Consider the following 22,405-nt stretch of genomic DNA (forward strand, 5'->3'; position numbering starts at 1 on the left):
TGTCTAAAATGGAGTGGTAACCCCTGGATCGATGAAGTACAGTCGGCACACCTCGAATGGTTCCTAAAGGAAAGGATATCGGTGTAGGGTTTCACCTAAAGCTAGTGGGTGCCCTGTAGTGAAGCCGAAAAATGAATTGTTGTAATATGAATTATTAAAAGTAAGACGTAGTCACCTTGGTCAAATTGGCCAATGGTTGATGCGATAATTAGAGGAGAACACACGGTACATAGGGGAGCCATGAGATATCCATTTATAAGTTAAAATTCAAAGAAAGACCTTGAGCTCAAAGTTACACTATGATATATGAACAAGAAACCAAGCTCACAAGTATGTTAAATGAACAAGTATGAAAATGATGAAAGATGGTTTATGAAAGAAAAAGGGTTATGAAAGTCATGATGTACATGGTACTTTTTTAAAAAAAAAAAAGTCAAATGCATAAGTAAAGTATCATGTCCATACATTAATTTCAAGTTTGCTTACATATGCTTACGATATCTGTTATATGTTATTTGTTTATTTATTGAGATTTCTCGAAATCTTACAGTTGTAATTTCTACTACCATTCCCCTACTCGGAATGGTAGAAGTTGTGCCAGGTACGCGAGACCTATAGGCATGGATGGGATTTGTGAAATAGGTCACGACTCAGCGACTCAAGAAAATTCTAGCAAACCTCAATGAGTCAAGTGTTGGGATTTCGTCCCTCGATCCTAAGATGATTTTGAGATTTAAGAATTATATGAATTTTGTATTGGGATATCTTGAACAAGCCCGAAATTCTTCTATAGAAGCAAAGGAAGTCACTGCTGAGTTGGGATTGCTGGAATCGGATCCCCGGAAGATTAGGGAAGTTTTCTTGAGTTTAGTCGGGGATGGAGCCTTGGTTTTGATTCATAAGGTTTTTTGATGAATGAATTATTTTGATAACACTTGATGTTATGGTCCCGCGTTTTGGGAGTCTCATTTGGACCAATTAAGTCTTTGATGGCTCATATGAGATTTCTGCTTTGGGAATTACGTGCTTCGGTACCACGATATATGTCTTATTTTATTTGACCTAAGTAGACTTTCCACTGCGATATACTACATATTGTTGGTTATCATTAGGTGCATTGCATCTTAACTACCATATACGAGGGGTATGTAGCCTTATGTTACATGTCTCGAAGCTTCAATCTTCGTCAAATCCCAAACAGGGGGCTGGGGGCGTCATAGTCACAGAATGAGAAGAAATTCCATACTCTTTCCTTCTTGCATCTTCATTGAACATGCTCACTTTCACCATACTCATAGTCACCACACCATTGGGAGCTGAATTACTAACGGATAGCCAAAGTTTTCCAACTATCTAGCAAGGAACTCAACAAAAGTAAAGCTTGAACTTCATCATCTAAGACAAGCTTCATGGAAGACAACTCATTCAACAGTTTTTTAAAATTATTTAGATGCTCTGTAACACTTTGTCCATTTCTGTACTTTAAATTCACAAATCTTCTTATCATTTTAGCCTTTTTTTTTTTTTTTTTTTTGCAGTATTTCACTCATAAAGATTTTCAAATTTCATCCAGAAAATGTAAGCATCTACTTCTTTGAATACATGATGGAATACACTTTGATCAACCTATTGCCTGATATGACCGATGGCTTTCCTGTTCAATTTCTTCCATTCATCATCAATTTTCTTTTCTTGTTTAACACTAGCCAAATCAATAGGCTCAAATAACTTTTTACAATACAGAACATCCTCCATTCTCGTCTTCCAAATTTAGTAATTGGAAGAAGTTAGTTCAATCATGCAACTGGATGAATCCTCCATTTAATCCACACAAATAATTAGCAAAAATAAACAACCAAGCTTTGTACCACTTTGTTAGGGTAAACACCAAAATACACAGTGACATATTTTCTACACTTCTTTGTGCAAATTAAACTGATAATCTAGTAAAAATAAACTCACCAACAGAATAAAGAAAATCAAGCAACACACAAGCAAGTCACCAAGATTTGTGCATGGAAAATCCTCCAATGCTAAGGAAAAAATCATGAGACCTGATCTAGCTAAAACTTCCATTGTTAACAAATTGCCTTCTCTAGAGCAATCTCTAGAGGCTACCAGTACATCAAGAATATCTATATTCTTGGGTTAACACATTCCATTCGGAAAGTCTTGGATCCTCATATTATTTCTCTCCCTCATATTTCCACTGACCTCTTGATAGTTGATGTGTTTACAAAGGCCATGACACGACAACGCCATTAGTTTCTTGTAGGCAAATTAATGCTTCTTGACTGACCATCATCAATTTGAGGGGTGGATGTCAGTGGGATATGACTTCCCTTCTTTAGGTGTAATTATATGGAATGTCATTAGTCCTAGTTTCCTTACTTACATAGCATCTGTATTTAGTTCTAGTTTTCGTACTTAGACAATATTTCGTTGCTGTAAATAGTGATTATAGCCTTGTAACATGCACGCCAATGCTTATATAATGAAAGCAAATCCTCACAAAGAAGGGATTGAATCCAATTTAACAAATAAAACCCATGAAATACATTAGACTAACATGAATAATCAAAATGTTATATGCCCATACAGTCAAAAAATACAAATCTTTATAACTTGAAAATCTTAAATCTTCCATATAGAATGCATGAGAATAAACCCAACAGCATATACGTTGTTGGCATTTAGAGTCCAATCACACTTAAAGCATCCAACTCTTTTTTCTCCCCCCCTAATAATGGGAATACTTTCATTAATGCAAATAGTTGGATTACATAGAATTATCCACCCTCACAGCTTCTTTTACAAAATCTGGGCATGAACCCGACCAATTGATTATGTCTTGAACATGCCATGCATTACTGGACAGCTTGTGAGTGTATTTCCCAGACGGCCAACATGTTGCACTATGCAGCTTCTGAACCTTGTAGAAAGTTGCCTCATTACCTTATTGATGTTTCCAAATAAAGACCATGGTTCTGTGTCCTCATTCATGTAATTAACCATTAGGAGAGAATCACTTTCTAGGATAAGCTTCTCAATGCCTATCGGAATGCACAATTGTAGCATTGCCACTATCTCTATTTTAGCAGGATCACCAACCTCAGACTCCTTCGTGATGACTGCCAGTAACATAGTGCCTTCAGTGTCTCTAAGAATCACCCCCACCCCTGCCATATCCTGGTATGCGAAGATAGCCCCATCAACATTCAACTTTAGGACCCTTTGAGGAGGTTTACTCCATCCCACCGTGTGCTCCACCTTAGTCTTATGTTGCCTTATTGGCTCTTGATGCTTCTGAAGAAGAGACCACGCATATTCCAGGCACTGGGTTGGAGAACCAAGTATACCATCATGAGTCCCCATATTCCTTCTATACCAAAAGCTCCATGCCAACATCACAAAAGATTCCAAGTTTTCTGTCTTGCCTCTTGTACATATCTGATGGACCATTTCCTTGAAACTGCTTCTCCTTTCCAGCACTCCTAGGAGCCACCAGTCGAGGATGACTGATCCAAGTTGTTGTCAACTGATCACAAAACACTAAGGCATGGGAGGCATCATCTAGTTTAAGTTGGCACAACTGGCAGATATCATGCTCAAGAACCTTTCTAGATTTCAAATTTTGTCTGGTAGGGAGGCTCTCCTTACAAGCTCTCCACGCAAAAACCTAGATCCTTTGAGGGACATACAACTTCCATATCCCCTGCCATACCACCTTCTGGCCACTGTCCGAAGAACTTTCCCCTCATCTGAGTACCTATGCTTATTTTCTACTGAAATTTTATGATGACTTTACGCTATACTTGACATCCTATGTTTCCCCCCATATTAGCTTATCCTCATGGACCTCTACACTCACTCCCAATTTGGTAATCCCAACTACAATCTTGGGAGGGAAAAGTCTACTGAGTTTGAGCAGATCCCACCATTTTGTAACAGGGTCAATTAGGCTTGAGATAGTGGACTCTAAGGCAGATTGAGCTAGACCTCCTCGTTGGTAACTAGATGGTCGGAAGCCCAGGATCTAGTAATCCTCCCAAATATCAATCATAAGGCCATCCCCCACCCTCCAGATGCAACCCTTTCTAAGGAGCTTTGTCTCCACCTTGATACCGCGCCATGCATACGACGGATTCATGCCTAAAGATGCTTGGAATAGATGACAAAGGGGAAAATATCTAGCCTTGTAGACACGATGTAAAGGGGAGGATTTCTCCTGCAGGATACGCCACCCTTGTTTGGCTAGGAGGGACATGTTAAAAGTGCGAATGTCTTTGAATCCCATCCCTCATACGGCTTTTGAGGCACACATTTTGGACCAACTAACCTAGTGAACCTTTTTCTCTCCTTCCTTTTGTTGCCACCAAAACCTAGCCATAAGTTGTTCCAACTTAGAACATAAAGACACTGGTAGTTTGAAGCAACTCATGGAAATTGTTAGAATTGAGAGGGCCACGACCTTGATAAGCACTTCCTTCCTGTCTTGAGACAATAATTTCTGTTTCCAGTTATGAAGTTTTATCCATACCTTGTGTTTGATATTCGAGAATGCCTCATGCCTAGCTCGACCTATCATGGGTGACAACCCCAGATATTTGTCAAATTGGCAAGACCTTTGGACCCCCCAGATACTAAGAATTTGCTGCTTCACTGCCATACTCACATTTTTATTAAAGATCATGGCAATTTTTCACGATTCACCCTTTGTCCCGAGGCTCGTTCATACTCCTCAAGTAGTCCTTGAATATTTCTGCATTCCTGCAAGGTAGCCTTCCCAAACAACACATTATCATCCACGAACAGGAGGTGGTTCAAAAAAGGGGCCCCTCAACAAATGTTTACCCCTAGATGCTACGATTGGCAGGGATTGTGTCTCTAAATCTTCCACTGAATTTGAATACCATGCGATGTCGGCTCCTTGCTCTAAGATTCTCTAGCTTCGTGGGCTCCTTGCTAAGATTGGTTGTGCTCAGTTAGATCCTACTTCTATCCAAGCTGACAACACTAGTGTCATTCAGATTGATGCCAATCCCGCTTTTCATGAACATACCAAACACATTGAGGTGGACTGTCATTCCATTCGTGAAGTCTTGGATTCTTGTATTATTTCTCTCCCTCATAATTCCACCAACCACTGGATAGCTAATGTGTTTACAAAGGCCATGACACAACAACATCATCAGTTTTTAGTAGGCAAATTGATGCTTGTTGACCGACCATCATTAATTTGAGGGGGGATGTCAACGGGATATGACTTCCCTTCTTTAGGTGTAATTATGTGGAATGTATTTATAGTTGTATAGTTTTGTCATTAGTCCTAGCTTCCTTACATAGATAGCATCTCTATTTAGTTTAGTTTCCTTACTTAAACAAGATTTTGTTGCTGAAAATAGTGATTATAGCCTTGTAACATGCACGATAGTGCCTATATAATGAAAACAAATCCTCACAAACGAGGGATTGAATCCAATTTAACAACCAAAACCCATGAAATGCATTAGACTAACATGAATAATCAAGATGTTATATGCCCATACAGTAGAAAAATACAAATCTTTATAACTTGAAAATCTTAAATCTTTCAAACAGAATGCATGAGAATGAAACCCAACAGCATATATGTTGCTGGCATTTAAAGTCCCCCCACACTTAAAGCATCCAACTCTATTTGTTATTTTATAACAGGAATACTTTCATTAATGCAAATAGTTGGATTACATAGAGTTATCCACCCACATAGCTTCTTTTACAAAATCTAGGCTTTAACCCAACCAATTGATTACATCTTGAACATGCCACGCATGCCTAGCTCGACCTATCATGGGTGGCAACCCCAGATATTTGTCAAATTTGCAAGACCTTTGGACCCCCCAGATACTAAGAATTTGTTGTTGCACTGCCATACTCACATTTTTACTAAAGATCATGGCAATTTTTTCATTATTCACTTTTTGTCTTGAGGTTCGTTCATACTCCTCAAGCAGTCCTTGTATATTTCTACATTCCTGCAAGTTAGCCTTCCCAAACAACACACTATCATTCGCAAATAGAAGGTGGTTCAAAAAAGCAGCTCCTCTACAAATTTTTACCCCCGAGATGCTACGATTGGTAGCTACCTTATGCAACAAAGATATGAAACTCTCGGTACACAGGAGAAAGAGGTAAGGTGACAAGGGGTCACCTTGCCTCAATCCTCTAGAAGGGGAGAAAGGACCAGTGGGAATCCATTAATAAGGATTGAAAAGGACACCGATTGAACACACCACATAACCATCCTCACCCATTTTTCATTGAAACCCAACTTTAGCATTGTCTTCTCAAGGAAAAGCCACTCAACTCTATCGTACGCCTTGCTCATATCAAGCTTGAGTGACATATACCCAGTTTTCCCCCCTCTCTTCCTATTTCAGAAAGTGGACAACTTCATGGGAACTAGGATGTTGTCCGTGATGAGTCTCCCTGGCACGAAAGCGCTTTTAAGATTCTGAGACAAGCTGTGGTAGCACTACCTTGAGCCAATTGGCAAGAACTTTTGCCATCAATTTATAAAGTACTTTATAAAGACTTATAGGTTGGTAGTCAGCAACTCTAATTGGTTTTGCTTTCTTTGGTATCAAAGTAATATAGGTATGGTTGAGGGGACTAGGAAACATACCAGAGTTGAGAGCCTTCAACACAGTTGAGGTCAATGTTTCACCAATAGTCTTCCAGTAACTCTGATAGAACACGGGAGCCATTCCATTGGGGCCGAGGGCCTTTAATGGGTGCATCTGGTGAAGGGCCTTAAGAACTTCTTGCACATCACACTCCTTAATGAGGACTTGGTTCATCTCCTCACTGACTCATCCGTCCACCCCTCCAATTATCCCCAATTGCGCCATGTTGTAGGGTGGAGAAAAAGATACCCTCCTATCCTCAACTTGCCATCTGCCCCTCTCATCCAAGATACCCTTGATAAAATTCTTCCTCCACTGCTGTGAAGCTTTGTGGTGGAAAAACTTTGTATTGCGATCCCCCTCCCTTAACTACAGAGACTTGGACCTCTACCACCACATTATCTCTTCTCGTTCTAGCCAACTTTGTAACTCAGCTCGAGCACCAGCTTGAGCACCCTATTACTGCTCCATTCTGAGGTTTGTCGAGTCCTTAGTTTGCTGTAAATGGATATACTCTCTTGCCCAATTGACGCGAGTATCAACTTTTTCAAATACTTCTGATTCCAAACCAATAGTTCCCAGCTGCAACGTTCAGTCATGTCCATCACTGTGGCAAGGGTTGACCTCTCCGCAACACCCCTCCAAACGTCCTTTATAATCTGGCCACACTCCTTCGAGTCAATCCACATGGCTTCAAACTTAAATAAACACCTCATTTTCCGCTTCTGAGAGGTATTACCCTTCAAATGCAGGCAGATTGGAAGGTGATCCGAGTGTGCTGCTTGCCTATGCACCACTCTCACAAACAAAAACCTTTGGCATAACAACCAATTGGCGAGGCATCTGTCAAGTCATTCGCTAATACTAGCCTGATTTCCTCTTCTGATGCACCATGTGAATGGTGGCCCCTTGAATCCAAGATCCTTTAAACAAAAATCATTGACTATTGCCCTGAAAGCAGCAAGTTATCTCTCAAACCTTTCCATGCCCCTAGCCTTTTCATCTCTGCTCAATAGCTCATTAAAGTCTCCCATTACTAGCCATGGTAGAGTACCACCCAACACATCCTGTAATCTCATAAGTCTCCATGTTTCCTCCCTTCTAGATGTCTCAGGATGATCATACACCCCTGTAAAAAACCACCTCCCATCCCCCTCCTCATCTGTAATGTAAGCACTGATATGGTGCTTAGAATAGCTGGAGATCGTAACACATATCTCCTTCTGCCAAAACAATGCAAGTCCCCCACTATGCCCTTCACTATCCACAACTAAGCAACAATCAAACCCTATCCTAAATTTCATGGCCTGCATCCTACAAGATGACATTTTCGTCTCTTGCAGAAATACAAGCATGGGACCTTCCTTCCTGTTCACATCACGAAGGGCTCTAACTCCCTGGGGGTTCCCAAGCCCCCAGGAGTTCCAACTTAGGGCCTTAATTGCAATTGGTGGGGCTGGCACCCAACCTCCACAAATTTCTCCTCTGCATTTTGCTTCCTACTACCATCCACCTTCTGGGGTTTCTGACCTAGCAATTAGCTAGCTATTAACTCACCTTTCCTATGTGTGGACTGCTCATTGAGACCTCCTCCGAAGCCTGTTCCTTATCACCCCTCGAAATAGTGGGTTGGGCCCCCATTTGTAAAATAGGGCAATCCACCAGATTTCCTTCATTGTCCAATATCCTTTTGTAACTGTCCAAACCCTCATTCCTCTTTTGTGCTACAAACTTATCCCCAGGGTTTTTCCTTTCCAAAGGTACTTCTGCAGAACCACGTCCTCTTTAACTTGCACCTCAGTATTTTTGGTATGTGAAGTACAAACTTCCTTAGTCCCCAGATTGTCCTATGCCATACTATCGTGATAAGGCTCAGCTTCCCTTCCTAACATTGCCATTTGGGCAGCCCCTTTCTAGCTGGAAAATTCATTTTTGAAAGTTTCCAGCCATCACAAAATCCTTCCTGACATGCCTAGTCTGAGCTGCCCCTCCCTCTCTGTCACTAGAGCAGCACCTTGGTTACCTCGGTTAAACTTCAGCTGAGTATCACATTGCTCAAACCATCTGCTTGGATTGTCACCAGCACGCATCCATTGCTCGTAAGGAAGCTTCCCTTCCTCCACAAACGCCCCCCAATCCTTCCACAGGCCACAATCCTTATAGCCATGACCAAGTAGAGCACAGGTGTAACAGAAGTTTGGCATACGTTCGTAGACAAAAAGTACCCAATGGGAGCTGCGGTTACCCAGGTTGACCCTATTCCCCCTCATTAGCAACTTAGTGATGTCTACTCTTACTCGGATCCTCAAGTACTCCCCCCCAGGCTCTTTTATCCTCCTCTGCTTCCACTCTCTCGACAACCCTAAGAGATGACCCCACTGAGCTCCCCACCTTCTCATTCATGGCATGAAGGGGGAGTTCGTATAGCCGCACCCAAAAGGAAGCTTCCCGAATCTCTATATGGTTTAAGTTTAAACCCCCTTCCATCCTTCATCAAAACCAAGTTTTTATCAAAGGACCAAGGGCCCTTGGCCCGAATTCTTTCCCTATCCCTTAAGTCCTCAAACTCCACTACGATCAAGGTAGGTCACAGATTTTTAAACGTAATACCATGTATCGGTTTCCAAACCTTCTTCATGGTTTGTTTAAAGGCCTCCTTATTGTAATGTAGATTCAGAAGAAGAGAAATAATTAAACATCCCCCCTTAAGACTGTCTCAACCAGCAACTTCGCTTCAACTTGGATCTCTTCATTCTCCTTCTCAGAAAGGGAGAGTTGTTTGTACGGATCTTTTAGTCTTAAGTCCGCCATCTTCCAGCGTAATTCAAGAATAACCCTTTTTGCTACCCGCACTAAGGTTCACCAACAGTGACTCCTCCGGGAGATATTGAAGAAAAAAACCCACCCCGTACTAAGATGGAGAGAAACAACTCTCAGAGCAAAACGAGGGGGTTACATTCAAAATTCAAACTTCACTTTCCATCCAACTATATTTTAGATAGCCAAACAACTATAAATCATGATGTTAAAAGAAGCTCAAATCTGCATGAGGCCATAATGCACTAATAGAACTAACCATCTTAATACCTAATAACCACATAGACATGGTTGTTAGCATGAAAAACATAAAAGGTGCTCATGCAGCTGCCAAATTTCAAATACTAAGTGAATTTGGCCTTTTTGGATTCAAAACTTAAACTCATCTCATCTCTTTTAAAAATTACAACTTTCACAAGTTCCTAAACAAAATACAATAAATCATTCAAATTTTTAAAATCTCAAAATAAAAATAATATTTTATTCAACACTCAACTTTCATCTCAACTCACTAACCAAACATCCCCTAAATATTCAAAATTACTATGCTAGCCAACCATTAAAGAAAGGATAATGACATATTTGTTTTTTTATTGGCAGCTGGTGGCTAAGAACAAAGTCCTGACTAATCTCAGAAGTACACAAGCCCTTGGCAAGGAGTATAATGACACATATTAGTGCTCTTGTAGAAGCAAGCGAAATCTATTTGCTAAAGCCAACTTGGCTATCGAGGTAAAAGGCTAAACCACGGACCAGGACCAACGAGCTAACTAGTGCTGCAAAAATAAATAGAGTGGATGCAATCTCCTATTTCCAATACTAAAAAAAATTTAAATTCTAAACTCATGATTACCATGATAGAAAACATAAAGGAAAGGTCGGTGATACAAATTTGTGCTTCGATAGAAGAAAACCGAATCAACTTGGAGAACCCACCTTTGCTAGAGCCAACCATGGTAAGAAGCTGGAAATAATCTACCACTTGATACCCAATTTTCAAATATCATGAATTGAAAACTCTGAATTCAAAATTCATCGTTGCCACACTTACCAACAAAAAATTATAGTGATTCAAATCTATATTCCTATTGAAGAAAATTAAATTACTGAAACCCACCATGGCAAAAAGCTATATTACACCCAAATCTGTGAAATAAATAAAATGAGGCACAAGATTGTGTTTAAGAAGATGTGTCCGAGAAATAGGGTATGGACTCAAAGAAGGTAACATTAGCACTTGTGAAGTAGCATCTAAGAACAGAACTATAGTAGCGATATTCTTTTTTAGTCCAGGAATAACCAACAAAAAAACACTTGGTAGAACATGGATCAAGCTTATCAAATCCTGGACCAAGGTTATGAACATAGCAAACACACCCAAAGATTTTTGGAGGGAGAGAAAATGGCAGAGATGAAGGGAACAAAATAGAGAAGTGAGAGGAACCATTGAGAATTGATGAAGGCATACGATTAATAAGGTGACAAGCAGTAAGAATACCATCACTCAAAATACGTTTAGGGAACATGCATGTGCAGTAAAAGAGCTAGGGTAACATCTAACAAACCACCAGTTTCATGCCCTATACCAATCTTGTTCCCCGTCTTGAGATCCTGAAAGATGCACGAAGAGAGATAAAAGGTCACTGAACATTGAAGACTTTGCGTAATCTTACTAATGGATATCAAACTAAAGGGAAAACTAGGAGCATATAGAATAGATGACAAGGATATAGAATTAGTGAGCTTAGTGGATCCAATGCCTGTAATTTTAGCAAGAGAACCATTAGCAAGAGTAACACTTTTTGGATATGTCACAGTATCTAATTTAGATAAGGTAGAGGACAAACCGATCAAATATTCATTAGCTCCTAAATCAATGATCTTGGGTGGATGAGAAGACATGTGGATGCTATACTTGACTGGGAAAGAGTAGTTATGGAAGATGAAGCTCGTGTGAGACCCAAAAGCTTATCATACTCATTCTTTGATATGCTAATTATATCTAGAGTCAGGTTGTAGCTTGGTGACTGTGATGTGGCATCTTGGTAAATGGCCTGATTAGCAAATCCAGATGGTTAGTGCGACCACAATGGGTACACTTATGAAACTCTCAACCACGAGTGCGATTACCTTTGGCATTAAATCCCCCACGTAGACCTTGAGTGGCATTAGGTGATTGTAACTCAAATTTAGTTGCCATGAACGTAGGAAAAAGTCACAATTCAACTTGAAGACAAAAAATTCACAAAAAATGTCAAGTATGGATAACAGAATTGAGGAATACAATCTAGAAAACTACAAATCCAGCTCTCAAGTACCTGAAAAGTAAACTTGAAAACCAAATGTCAGCTCTATATCAGTCAAAATAAGTATGTTTTGGCCTAAACAATCTGGTATCGGCTCTGTATCGGGTTTGTATCGGGTTGAAAACAACCTAACTTGGCCAATATCGGCTTGACTAGGCTCATATTGGCTAACTCAGGTAGTATCAGGTCTGACTCAGGCTTAAACAAGTACCGGCTTCAAACTATCCTTAAACTTGGATTATGTTATCCCAAACGAGAATAAGTGATCTGGATATTACCTTATCCTCATTAGCAAAAGACTTTATTCTGGATAGGAACACGATCTTACTCTAGGTTGGGGCAGCCGCACTTGAGGCTAAACATGATTTTCAGCGTTGCCCGCAATACCCAGCCCTTCTAGCGGCCAATGACGACGGGAAACTTCCGGACTTCACAGAAAATGACAGCGAGCTCAAAACTAAAAAATATTAACTAATAAAACTCGCCAGACCCTATTGGCTAATAAAACTCATAATACCCAAGGCATAAAACTACATATGTCAGATCGAAAAGTAAACAAGTAGAAAATTATTTTTTTATTTATTTATATGACTCATTAAAATATTACGAGTTCAAATTGAGAGATGGTCTTGTTTATGTTCGCAGATGAGATGAGATGAATTGAGATTAAAGTTAAAAGTTGAATACAATATTGTTAGAATATATTTTTTTAATATTATTTTTATTTTTGAGATTTGAAAAAGTTGAATTGTTTATTTTATTTTGTATAAAAATTTGGAAAAGTGTAATGATTATATGAGATGAGTTAAGAAGAGGTTATCACCCCGCATCCCAATGAAAAAAGCAAAATAGAAACATCACAGTTAAAATACAAAGTGAATTTAAATTAAACTCAGGAATACCATGCCAACCACTCAAAAAGTTATTAAAGGACAGTTATATATTTGCACTCGCGTAGAAGAAACAACGACCAAGAGCAAACTTTGCCGAAACCCAATATGGGAAAAAGTTATAAAACCCCCCGGACTTTAAATAAATGCAATAGGGTCATGCTTAAGAAAACATGTTCCCATTGCTAGGCTATATGTTCACTTCTTGGCAAAAGTGGAATAAAGAGAAGGAAAAATAGCAGTTATCTTGTTTGTGCAGGCTGTTTCATCCCTATACACGGGAAAAGTGAGAATTAACAAACTGCAATGCTAAAACCCAAAAAAGGCCAAATGACAAATCCCATGCTCTAGTGTAACGAAACGTCTTAACATGCTAGCAAAAAAGAAAAACACCGTCACCAAGTATTAAATCCGAATGACTATGAAATTCATAGAACAATCTTAATCTATATTTGGGATAGCGGTTACCAAGCTAGCTAACCATATATATGTACTCCATATTTGAAATCTTGTAGGGGAAAACCAAATTGATCTGGACAAGTAATCTGTCGTAGGAGCTCAATATATTCTTCTTGTACAATAAATCCTCAAGAAGCTCTTCCTAATGTCTTATAAGTAGGCCTGCAACCCGATCTAAACCAACCGGATCTAGATCCAGGTCAACCCGACCCGATCACAATAATGTGCGAAACTTACCTGGTCCAACCAGTAACTTTCGGGTCGGGTCATTATTTTCCCCATGCAGCAACATTCCGCAGCGAGGGAGATAATTGGTATTACTTTGGTCTTCTTTTCAACATAATACAGGTTAAATATGTATAAAACTAATAAAAAAATGTACAAAAGCTATCTATTACAAAAACTATATAAATTACAAAATATGAACGTCTAGAAGACTATGGAACATCCAACGATCAAATTTCACAGCTTCCTAATTGGAGATACAAAGTGTTATTTCTACAAAGGGAAATACTTTAGACAAAGGAATTAGACAAAAGTAAACCCACAAACTGACGTGATTTGATGTGGTACGTCAGATTGTAAAGTTACTTTTATTATAAAGTAGACCCTTGGGCTTCAAGCCCATCCATAAGTCCAGGGAGACTTATTGATGGTTCAAGGCTAAGAGCCCTACGGATAGAGGACTCGTACCCATAACTACAGATGAGATAACCCCGAAGAACTAGGATGAGGCCTAGGACTGGATATAAATATCTTGAGTGAGATCACTCCTTCTAAACAGGAGACATCTTCTCTAGTTAAATAAGGGATCACGAAGGATAAGCACAGATGATTGGTGATTAGAGTTAATCCTCATCACGCCACGTCCTTCTATAAATAACTCAATAAAGGTAACATCGTCTTCATCTCTATTTTTATATACTTATTCTCATGTTGTTACTGACTTAAGCATTGGAGTTTGCACAGGACGACCATTCTCGTCTCTTCATTGTTGCAGCTGTCATCCTTGTGATTGGCGGTGTGAAACACATCCTTAATAGTGGCACTGTCGGTGGGATCTTTACAGACTTCAGCATGATTTTCACATGCCAATCATCATGAGATCACAAGTCAATCTCGATCAAGGACCAAGCATGACGGAGGCAGAAGTGGAAGAAAGACTGAAACAAGTGATGGCAGTTGTTGAAGAGTTGCAGAAGGAGAATGACGAATTAAAGCGACAGTGGGATAATCCCCCTTCCTAGAACGGGCAACCTGAAGGACATGCACACAGTGCCCGTTTTCATAGCGAAGAAGTGGAGAAGAAAAAGATGCATGACGACCTACGCAGTTGAGTAGATAAATATAAGGAGATGGCGAAGAGGATGGGTGGGTCCTCTTCCGTGGAGCAACTCCTCATGCGCACTGGCCTCCCTTACAGTGAAGAGGTCATGGCGGTCCCCTTATCGGCTAAATTCAAAGTGTCGTAGATCAACCTATACAATGGATCTAAAGATCCCATTGATCACCTCAATAATTTTAAAGCACACATGACTCTCCATGGCTTCCCAGGGAAGGTGGCTTGCTGCGCCTTCCCGTTAACTCTGAAAGGAATAGGGCGAGGGTGGTTCGGGACCCTTCACCCCAGATCAATTGGTAGGTTTGAGGATCTTGTTAAGCAATTTCTTACATAGTTTATGGCTAGCAGAAGACGCTGCAAGTCGGCAGCCTATCTGTTAATCGTAAAACAGAAGGAAGGGCAGAATCTGAAGAACTACCTAACATGCTTCAATAAAGAGAGACTACTGGGAGGAATCTAGCCTCGAAGCCCCTTCATGGCTAAACTAGCCAGACAAACTCCATCCACCTGAAGGGAGTTCATGGATCGAGCAATTGACTTTGTCAATGCATAAGATACTCTACAAGCTTTGCTGGAACCACGAAAGCAGGAGACAAAAGTGGAAAATAGAAAGCAGAACAATTCTAAAGCCACCCTAATGATAGACGAGACCGATATACCAACCACCAAGATCATGGGCACCGACTTGTGCATAACAACCACAATATACATGAAAATGGTATAAACCTGGGAAGGGAAGAATTCACGCCTTACAAAAGCCAACGCCATTGCACCTACCACCAAAGCTACTCCCATTGGACGGTGTTCACGACGTGTTTCACACCACCAATTGGACGGATGACACCTGCAGCAATGAAGAGACGGCAATGGTCGCCCTGTGTAAACTCCGATACTTAATTCAGTAACAACATGAGAATAAGTATATAAAAATAGAGATGAGGATGATGTTACCTTTACCGAGTTATTTATAGAAGGATGTGGCATGATGGTAATTAACTCTAATCACCAATCCTATGTGCTTATCCTACGTGATCCCTTATTTAACTGGGGAAGATGTCTCCTGTTTTGGAGGAGTTATCTCACTCAGGATATTTATATCCAGTCTTGGGCCTCATCCTAGTTCTATGGGGTTATCTCATCCGTAGTTATGGGTACGAGTCCTTTATCCATAGGGCTTTTGGCCTTAAACCATCAATAAGTCTCCCTGGACTTATGGATGGGCTTGACCTTAAAGATGGGCTTGAAGCCCAGGGGTCTAAATGTCCCCTCCAGTTACCCTGTTAATTTCCTTTGTGCTAGCACATGGGAAATTAAACAACCATGCTTTCCTTTCTTTCTTTTATTGGTTACTTACCCCGCAGGTCTGTTTCTATTAATTCACTCTTTTCCCTCTTTTAACAATACCCGTCCTAAGTGGCGTGCACCAGCTTCCACCCTTTCTTTTTAGAAAGACGTGGCTTACGTTAGCCATAACTGTTCCTCCTCATTTAATGGGTTTTAAAAAAGAACTATAATTGTTGGTGCAGCCAAACCTTTCGAATCCCCAAGGACCCTCATGATTACCTTTCTTGGGTGTGCTTCACACGTTGTTTCACCTCCCATCACCACTTTCTTTACCCTTCTTTCCTCTTTGGTCTCCCTTATCTTCCTTCGTATTCCCCCCTTTTCTTTGGGTTCCCTTGCACTCCTCTTTGTTTTCCATGCATCTCCTTTTTTCAAGACATTCGTAATAGCTAGTCGCAGTCCTGCCAAGAAGGTGACCAAACATAATCTTGAATCTTCTCTCTCCTATCAACCTACTTCCTTTGATAGGTATTCGTGGCGCTAGGTTTTGGATATGGAAGACTTCATCGAATTGAGGGATTCCTTCCACATTCCTGAGTCGGTGGACACGAATGTCCCAGAAAGGGGGTCGTAGCCCTAATGGTTTGCTCCTTTATGAACAGGCCTCATCTTCCTTTCATCCGCCCAGTGCGCGATGTTGTGCATTTTTTGAAGCTTGCTCCTGCCCAGCTTCATAGTAAAGCATGGCATGTGTTAATGTGCACCTGTGTCATTTTCCGTCATGTTCTGGAGCCTCTTTGGGAGAGGTACCTCGATCTTAAGGCAAAGGAGTTCCTGTCTTTCTATGGGGTGGTGTTCCTGCCCAGGAACGTTTGTAGCTTCCATGTGCACGGACAACGCCTAACGGCCTTTGAAGGGTGTTACTCCAACGCCAAACAGTGGACCAATAAGTTTTTCTTGATCTCTAGCGATGGTTGGGAGTATCTCACCTATAAAATGATCATTAGGGAGCAATGGTCTGTTGTAGGACGACCTTCTTTCTGACTCTAGTATTGACAGATTTTTGTCGGTGCCCAGTCGCGCCCATGTCATGGGGAAAAAGCTCAAATTGGTTCCCCTTCCGATGAAACGAAGCGCTCCCCAGACTGGGGTCCAAAATTGAATCGTCCTCACACTGAGGGCGCGACGCCTAGCAGGGTCACTGGCTCCACCAAGAAAATGATGTCGGGGTGGGTGTGGATGTTGTTGTTCCTGGTCAGGCCACGCAGGTGGCATCCCCTGCAAAAGCCTCCCCATTGGTGAGCCCAGGTCTTTGATGACCTGGGTGCTTTATCTCGTTAGCCTACAATCTTGGGCTCCCTTTGGGGAATGATTATGTGGATTCCCCTTTCGAATTCCCCTCAGTTCCTGTAGCGGATTCAGCGTCTAGTGGCAGGAGTGATTTGAGCGACATATACGCTGCCTTTGCCTTGGGTGTGTCTGGTAAGGGGCGCTCGATATTCCCAGCCTTACGGTTTGTGACATCGCGACCAAAGCTGAAGGTGGCAATGCAGCCTCCTATGTGGGGGTAGATTCATCTCCACATTCTCTACCCTGTACGAACTCAAGCGGCGAGACTCCGCCCATGGATGGGGACACCACTCCTTGAAGATCAAGTGGGCGTGAAGGCAAGCGCCTAGGGTCGAGACTGGGTTGGTGGGCGAGTAGACCTTCACCAAGATGAGTTTGCTAGTCAGCCATTTGGCACCCAAGTTGAAGGTGGACTACCCGAGGCTGTGGTTGCGGCAGTCTTGGACCTTTCGTTGGGGCGTCCAACACAAGCTGAAGACTGTTCGATGGGAGACGCCACAAGGGAGGAGGACGTTGGCCCTCGTACCTCTTTGCCTCCTTCAAAGGCGGTTACAGAGATGACAAGGCTCCTGATAAGAATGTTGGCTCCAGAGGCTCATTTTCATTTTTGTCTATTTTTGTTTGCAGGCACTTTCTTTGGATTGTACTGGATCCTAACTTTATCGTGCTTGTGTAGAACGTTGAAGCCCTGGCGTCTTGGATTGTGGAGGAAATGACCAGTTTGGAGGAGGAGGTTCACGAGAGACGGAAGTTCTCCTTCTTTGCCAAGCAAGTGAACAACCGCCTCAAGGGTGAGAGAGATTACCTGCGATGTTGCCTTGAGCAGGTTGATGGTCATGCCTTATCCTTGGAGGCTGACCTTAATTCTCTCCATGAGGAGTCATCTAGCCTTCGGTCTGAACTCCTTCGTGTTGAGAGCCTCCACGCTCGCGATAGCTTTACCTTGCATGCGGCTGAGATGGAGAGGGCACCACTTGGGTAGAGATTCTACGCCTTAAGGGGGTGCTGGACTCCTCTGAGCGCTCTCGGGTTGATGCTGAGAGGAAGCACAAGGAGGCAGCTGCTACTTTGTCCTCCTCTAAAAAGGAGCGTGAGAAGGTTGCAAAGGAGCTGGCTCTGAAGAAAGAGGAGTTTTGGAAGGAGTGTCCTGAGAAGGACACAAAGATCACCGAGCTGCAAGGTGACTTGATTTAGGACAAGGCTGCTTTTGACAAGTATAAGAGGGAGTGCGCTGTGATTGACGCCTGCCAAGATAAGAATCTGGCGAGTTTAGGGAGGATGTCTCGGGAAGTGAATGAGAGTCGAGGGAGGCGTGAGAAAGGTTAAATGCTGAGCTGACTGCTGTGAACAACGAGATTGTTCAACTGCGTCAACTCTTCGCCACCCGAGTTGTTCGAGACAGCCTTTGGATATGGGTATGGCGCGGGGTTGGCATGCTTGAAGGTGCACTTATTGGCCAACCCTCAGGCCGACCAGAGAAGTTTAAACTAAGAAGACTTCAAGCCTGATGTCCCCGCCTACCAACATGTAGATTCAATGGGTTGAGATGTGATGCCAGACTCCTTCCCTAGCCCCTCACCTCAAGGATGAAAAATTTGTTTTCATTTGTAATGACTGCTAGGCCCCTGTTTTTGCGCCCCCCACTCCAACATTAGCCACCAAAAGCCTTGATTCACAAAAGCCCAAAACAGGGGCCCAATAGTCAATACAAATGAAAACAAATTTTTCATCCTTGATGTGGGGGGCGAGAGAAGGAGTCTGGCATCACATCCCGATCCATTGAATCTTCATATTGGCAAGTGGCAGCATCAGGCTTGAAACCTTCTAAGTTTAAACTCTTCAGGTCAGCCTAAGGGTTGACCAATAAGTGCATCTTCAAGTGTGCTAACCCCGTGCCATACCCATATCCAAAAGCCTTGTCTCGAACAACTCAGGCGGCGGAGAGTTGGGGATGCAGTGGAACAATCTCATTGTTCACAGTAGTCAGCTCAGCATCTAACCTTCCTTCCACCTCCCTCGACTCGTTCACTTCCCAAGACATCCTCTCCAAACTCGCCAAATTCTTATCTTGGCAGGCGTCAATCGCGGCACACTCCCTCTTATACTTGTCAAAGGTAGCCTTCTCTTGAATCAAGTCACCTTGTAGCTCGGTGATCTTGGTGTCCTTCTCATGGCGCTCCTTCCAGAATGCCTCTTACTTCAGAGCCAGCTCCTTTGCCACCTTCTCGTGCTCCTTTTTGGAGGAAGCCAAAGCAGCAGCCGCCTCCTAGTGCTTCCTCCCAACATTAGCCCAAGAGCGCTCAGAGGAGTCTAACGACCCCTTAAGGCGCAAAATCTTTGCTCGAGTGGTGGCCATCTCCATCTCAGCCGCATGCAAGGCAAAGCTATCGAGGGTGTGGAGGCTCTCAACACAAAGGAGTTCAGACTGAAGGCTGGATGACTGCTCGTGGAGAGAATCAAGATCAGCCTCTAAGGACTAGACATGACCATCAGCCTGCTCAAGTCAAAATCGCAGGTAATCTCTCTCACCCTTGAGGCAGCTGTTCACTTGCTTGGCAAAGAAGGAGAACTTCCGTCTCTTGCGAACGTCATCATCCAAACTGGTCCTTTCCTCCACGATCTAGGATGCCAGGGCTTCAACGTTCTACAAAAGCACGATAAAGTTGGGATCCAGTACATGCCAAAGAAAGCACTAGCAAACAAAAGTAGACAAAAAGGAAAAGTTGCCTTACTAGAGTATTCTTCTCAAACGCCTTGTCATCTCTATAACTGCGTCTGAAGTTGGCAAAGAGGTACGAGGGCCGGCTTCCTCCTCCCAGGTGCCGTCTCCCATCGAACCAGCTTCAGCCCTTGCTGGACGGCCCAACGTAAGGTCCTAGGCTGCCGCAACCTCAGGTGCGGGCGTGGGCAAGCCACCTTCAACTTGGTCTCCAAACGACTCACTAGCAAACTCATCTTGGCGAAGGTCTACTCGCCCACCAACCCAGTCTTTGCCCTGGGCCCCTGCCTCCATGCCCAAGTGATCATTAGGGACCTGCCCGCCTTCATGAGGAGTGGTGTCCCCATCCCCGCCAAATGACGACAGTGTCAGCAAAGGGATGGACACCCTATCTTGATCCGTGGGTAGAGTCTCATTGCCTGAGTTGCTACAGGGCAGAGAATGCAAAGAGGAATCTAAACCCACACAGGAGGCCACACCGCTAGCTTTAGTCGAGATGTCACAAACCGCAGGGGCAGGAATATCGAGCGCCCCTTCCCCAAACACACCCAAGCAAAGGCAGCGTATATGTCGTTCAAATCACCCCCGACACCAGATGTGCAATCCGCTACAGGAACTGAGGGGAATTTGAAAGGGGTGTCCACATAATCATTTCCCAAAAGGAGCCCAAGACAGTAGGCTAATGAGAGGTCCTCGAGAGCCTATTTCATCAAAGCACATAGGTCTTCAAGACCTGGGCTCACTAATGGGGAGGCTTTGGCGGCGGACGCCTTCTGCGTGGCCTGACCATGAACAACAACGTCCACACCCGCCCCCTGCATCATTCTCTTAGGGGTGCCAACGACGCTGCTAGGCATCACACCCTTAGTGCGAGGATGTTTCATTTTTTACCCCTAGTCTGGAGAGCTCTCTATTTCATCGGTGGGGGAACCAATTTGAGCTTTTTCCCAATGACATGGATGCGACTGGGCATCGACAAGAATTTTTCAATACTAGAGTAAAAAAAAAGGCCGTCCGACCATAGATCGTTGCGGTCGTGGTCCTTTGCCCATTCGTGAACAAGGTTCACACGATTTTGTTGACAGTCACTCAACTCCAACAATAAATGTTTATCATCAAGGGATGTGCCCCCAATTGGCAGCAACAGGGTAATCCCTAATGAGCATTTCATCGGCAGGATACTCCCAACCATCGCCAGAGATCAAGAAAAACTTATTGGTCCACTGTTTGGCATTGGAGTTATGCCTTTCAAAGAACGTCAGGCATTGTCCGCGCACAAGGAAGCTACAAACGTTCCCTGGTAGGGACACCACCCCGTAGAAAGACAAGAACTCCTTTGGCATAAGATTGGGGTACCTCTCCCCAAGAGGCTCCAGAACACAACAGAAGACGACACAGGCGCACATCAACATGTGCCATGCTTTACTGTGAAGCTGGGCAGGAGCAAGCTTCAAAAAATGTAGAACATTGCGCACTAGGAAGATGAAAGGAAGACGAAGCCTGTTCATAAGGGAGCAAACCGTTAGGGCTACGACCCTATCGTAACCCTCTTCATCGACACATGATGACTTGCATAATTTCCTATATTTTTTCACTTCTTAAATTTAAGTTTTTGTCCAATTTTATTTATTTTTATTGATTTTAGGCTTCATTGTCTTAATTTAAATTTTATTTCAGATTTGAAGAAAAGAAAGATCCAAATTTTAGAAGCCTATATTGTCTAGGGACTCTCTCATTTAAATTAAGATTTATCTAAATATGATTGTTGGTTATTGGAGTTATTTTGAGGATAAAGATCAAGTTGAAATAAAAATTGAAAAACGTACGATGCTGAAAAGAAGCGGAACGAAAAATCCTCAAGATGCGACAATGGAAGTTGATGCGTGATGGAAGAAAAAAAAAAAGGAAAGGCTCAATGGCAAAATCTCAAAAACTGATACCAGCTCATGATTTCACTCTACGTACCACTGTTAATGATTTAAAAAAAAATTGAAAAAAATAGATGACATTGGAAAGAAGAGAAAAATGTTAGTAGCTTGAAATTAGACAGGGAAGAGACGTGAGCCATCGGCACATGCAAGCAGAGACCAACACACAAAGTAAAAATTCGAGGTCGTTGGGAACGACGGGGAGTTTCGATTTTCTTTACTTTCAACTGAAAATTATGGTGAATTCCTTTATATTGAATTTAATTTTTAGCATGAACTAAATTTTCTTTATTATAGGAAAACGATGTAATCTAGTTTCAAACTATGCTTGCTCTTTTATGCTAATTTGAAGTAATTCTCTTTTATGTTTATTTGATTGATTCTGAACTTATTGTTTCTAATTGATTGGACATTAATTAGATGATTTTAATATTATAATTTGCTATCGAAAGAGGGAATTATAGGATAGAACTTGGATATTTCAGCATAGGTGAAGAGAGATCGAAAGACTTATATGAACCTATGTAGTATTAAAATTGCTGGTCTTAATGCTTTCTTATTTTATTAATTTGCATACTCTTGTGTAAAATGATGATCAAGAATATATCCAACTGACTATCGAAAGAGGCTTTTGGATGACTT

At 42.1% G+C, this 22,405-nt stretch overlaps 1 protein-coding gene across 1 annotated transcript; it reads right to left on the bottom strand.

The window, feature by feature from the left end:
• Positions 1–2,844: 2,844 nt before the first annotated feature.
• LOC108993597 lies at positions 2,845–3,375 on the bottom strand. The gene has a single exon (XM_018968583.2). It carries the CDS (start codon positions 3,373–3,375, stop codon positions 2,845–2,847), a length of 531 nt encoding a protein of 176 aa, XP_018824128.2.
• Positions 3,376–22,405: the final 19,030 nt, after the last annotated feature.

This window comes from Juglans regia, chromosome 11, assembly GCF_001411555.2.
Source record: "Juglans regia cultivar Chandler chromosome 11, Walnut 2.0, whole genome shotgun sequence".
In the NCBI taxonomy this organism is placed as follows: Eukaryota; Viridiplantae; Streptophyta; class Magnoliopsida; order Fagales; family Juglandaceae; genus Juglans; species Juglans regia.

What these genes read in the sequence shown, in the direction of transcription:
- LOC108993597 (XM_018968583.2), bottom strand. Translation starts at nt 3,375, where the DNA reads ATGGGGACTCATGATGGTATACTTGGTTCTCCAACCCAGTGCCTGGAA.